The 4,237-nt window shown below is 32.3% G+C and overlaps 1 protein-coding gene across 1 annotated transcript; it reads left to right on the forward strand.

Moving 5' to 3' along the window:
- The first annotated feature begins 296 nt into the window (after positions 1–296).
- LOC122268783 (uncharacterized) lies at positions 297–1,460 on the forward strand. Its single transcript, XM_043039112.2, has one exon. The coding sequence runs from the start codon at positions 297–299 to the stop codon at positions 1,458–1,460; it is 1,164 nt and encodes a 387-aa protein (XP_042895046.2).
- The last annotated feature ends 2,777 nt before the right edge of the window (positions 1,461–4,237 follow it).

A 4,237-nucleotide genomic window follows, 5' to 3' on the forward strand; every position in this document is an offset into this window, starting at 1 on the left:
GTATTTTTTATAATTTTAGATTGAATTTATACGTGCGTTGGTTAACAACCACTGTAACCTATAAATTTATTTGTGAAGCTAATTGATTTCATATAAAACTTTTTCAATTGTTTTTATTTAAAATTTCTTATTTGAAACAGTAAATAAAAAAAAGCAAAAAAATAAAATTACAAATTTTTTATCTAAAATTTGGTACAATAAATCTTTTCAGTCCTGTTACTTAATTAAAATATCATTTTCAATAAATTACTCATATTTTTTATGTACTATTTTACAGTAATTTGTTTTACAAAGAAATGCCACGTCTTCGTGGAAGAGCAAGAAATATTGGTCGACGTACTCGAAACGCTCAATTGGTCCATGATCATCGATTGAATAGAACAGTTGAAGAACACTTGACGGATAATGTGAATTTAAGAAATCAAGTTGCATCTTCACGTGAAAATGAAAATTCAGAGCAACGCAATCAACGTCTTCGTGCAAATGCATTAAGACAACGAGAGACACGCCAACGAGCGACCAACGAAAACAGAGAACGTGACCAACGGCGAATGCAAGATAATCGAGCATTGATACGAGCATCACTTAATCGTCTTGCATTTGAATATGACCCTGAAATAGACTATTCGTCACATGCACTAATCTTAATCGGTAGCATGGACAACGAGTGTCAATATTGTCATGCTTTAAAGTACAAAGGTGAATCGCCTGGTTTATGTTGCGCATCTGGAAAAATTTCACTTCCACCGTTAAATCCACCACCGGAACCTTTGAAAACATTATTAGCTGGAACCGCATCTCAATCGAAATTGTTTTTGCGGAAAATTCGTAAATTCAATTCTTGCTTTCAAATGACATCATTTGGAGCAACAAAAATTGTTCATAATGAGGATGGTCGTAATTTTGAATCTACATTTAAGATTCAAGGTCAAGTGTACCACCAAATTGGTTCATTGCTTCCAATGCCTAATGTCGATCCAAAATTCTTACAAATTTACTTTATGGGCGATGAGGAGCAACAAACTCATACACGATGCGTATACAACCATATAGAGCAGATGGAGGAACGAGAAATTTTCGACAATTTGGAAACGTTCTTGCAAAATCATAACCAATTGATACGATTGTTCAAGACTATTTCCACCAGACTGCAAAACGACAACTACGCCATTGTTATTAAAGCAGACAGAGTGCCCTATGGAGAGCACGCAGGCACATATAATGTTCCAATTGTTAATGAAGTTGCAGTTGTTATGGCTGGTAACCCATGTGAACGTCGAGATATTCGCATACAACGCAGAGATAATACAATACAAATAATTCAAGACAATCATCGTTCTTACGACGCACTGCAATATCCGTTGATATTTTGGGAAGGAGAACATGGATATCATTTAAATATTAAACAAAGGAATCCAACAACAGGCACAACTTATAGATTATTTTATAATTTTTTTTAACCAATTATTTCTGTTTATCTTATAAATAGTTTTATTTACAGGTGAAGAACTAATTAAGAAAGTTAGTGCGATGAACTTCTACGCATACCGGTTGATGATTCGTGAAAATGAAGATAATAACTTTCTCCGATGCAGACAGCTATTTCATCAGTACATTGTTGATATGCATGTAAAAATCGAAAGTGAGAGATTGCGTTATATAAAATTTAATCAAGCGAAACTTCGTTCTGAAGAGTACATTCATTTGCATGACGCCATAATCGGTAACGTAGATGCAACGAATGATATCAACAACATCGGTACCGCATATATTCTTCCATCATCATACATTGGTAGTCCGCGTCATATGCAAGAATATATTCAGGACGCCATGACTTATGTACGCGCATACGGCCGACCAGATCTTTTTATCACATTTACGTGTAATCCAAACTGGGCTGAAATTAAAAATTTGCTGTTATCAGGTCAAACATCGAGGCATCGCCATGATATCATTGCACGTGTGTTCAAACAAAAATTGAAATCTCTGATGAAATTGATTACACATCACTCGGTATTTGGTGAAACACGATGTTGGCTTTATTCTGTTGAATGGCAAAAACGAGGTTTATCTCATGCGCATATTTTGATTTGGTTGGTGGACAAAGTACGCCCAGACGAAATTGACAAAATTATTTCAGCGGAAATTCCAAATCCGAATGTTGATCAAGAATTGTTTGACATTGTGACTACTAATATGATCCATGGTCCCTGTGGTTCTCTCAACATGATGTCACCATGGATGGATAATGGAAAATGTACGAAACGTTTTCCTAAACCATGTCAAACTGACACTATCACCAATATCGACGGTTATCCATCCTACCGTCGTAGAGATGTAGACAATGGCGGTCAATCATATGAATTGCGTCTATCAAACGGTGTAAGAGTTGACATCGATAGTCGCTGGGTGGTTCCATACTCACCATTGCTGTGCAAAACCTATAAAGCACACATAAACGTTGAGTTATGCAGTTCGGTGAAGTCTATCAAGTACATTTGTAACTACGTTCATAAGGGCAGTGATAAAGCTATATTCGCTGTTCAAAATGTAAATAAGAATGACGAAATAACACATTATCAAATGGGACGATACATAAGTAAATGAAGCTATTTGGCGAATTTTTACATTTCCTATACATGAAAGGGATCCAGCTGTTGTACATTTGGCTGTGCATCTAGAAAATGGACAGCGTGTTTATTTCACAGAACAGAATGCACTACAACAAGCTTTAACAGCTCCGAAAACAACTCTTACTGAAATTTTCCAATTAATGACGTGTGTACAGGACATCGTCTGTCGGGTCCGTTAGTATACTTATATTACTCAACTTACATTGCTGCAACTTTTATAATTAATGATGTGAGTTTTTAAAATAAAACTCATATCAGTTCAGTTATCATTTCTGATTCGTAAATTGAAAACTTTTCTTTCACAAAAGCCATCTTTTAAATTTTAAATAAAAGAAATAAAACTATATTAGAAAAAAATAATACAACAAACACAAGAAAACTATAGAAGAAAACAAGCTTTAGATTGCCAGAATCTAAAAATATAATAGCCAAAAAGAAAATCGCCATTGCCATGCCAGATAATTTAAACTTGCTGAATATCCAAATCCGTCACTAATCCGCTCACTTCGGTGACATTCTCATCATCTGTGATGATTCTCGGTCATCTCTGAGCCAGTCACAATGATCCGAATCACCTTGATTGCGTTACTCCCAAAAGATTTTCGGACTGAAATAGCTATATCTTTTTAGCTATTTAGTTTTAAATTTATAATTACCCAAAAATATTTAAGCAAGCGAAAAATTCATAGTCATTATTTTACACTTAAACTATAGTTATACAGCTATATTTTCTAGGAATTCAAATTTGTAATAATGGATCCTTTAAAATATTTAATCACTGTCAGAGTCTTGTCTCAAAGCAATACTTCAGATATTTGAAACAGTTGTTATTTTTATGCAATACTGAACAACTATAGCATTCTGCAATGTTTCTTAACGTTTCAAATTAATATTTTTTCTTATTTCCATTCTGTATTAATAAACAACTTCTTTTATATTTAATCAGAATTACTCACGTTTCGTAGTTTGCTTTAAATAACAAATCAGCTCGATACTCGAAATTGATATCATAAAACAAGCTAGAGTATGTTTTATCCATGTAAAAGCTTCCCTCTGATACTTTAAATATTAAAAAGCCAAACTTATAAAATATCTATTTCACCCATGAAACTTTTAAGAAATTTATGATACTAGAAGCTCTACCTTACAAGTATCATTTCTTTTAAACTATTTATAAAATATTTATGATTTTTAAACACTTGATGTACTTGTATATAAAATTCTTTATTTTAATGGATTGCTGAATAAAACATTTATAGATAAAAAGTTCCATTTCTTGCCTTCTCTCTTGCACGAAACTTATTTTGCAATTGTTTGTATTTTTTTATTTGCAAAGTTATTTTTTAATGCATTTTAAAAATATTTCCAAAAAGTTTTGTTTCAAAATAGACAAGAAATTATAATATTTTTTTTTTTGAAAAAATAATAATGTCAGTTTCCGTAAGGAATTTCTTTGGAATTTTATGGTTGATTTTAATTATATATTTTAGTTTTAATTGCAAATTAATAACAAAAAAAATTCATCTACGAATAACTATTTACATGTCGTTAAAATTCAGATTATTTCAATAGGGTTAATTAAGTGTTTCATTGAGATTACTAAT

The sequence above is a fragment of the Parasteatoda tepidariorum genome, chromosome 4 (genome assembly GCF_043381705.1).
Source record: "Parasteatoda tepidariorum isolate YZ-2023 chromosome 4, CAS_Ptep_4.0, whole genome shotgun sequence".
NCBI lineage: Eukaryota > Metazoa > Arthropoda > Arachnida > Araneae > Theridiidae > Parasteatoda > Parasteatoda tepidariorum.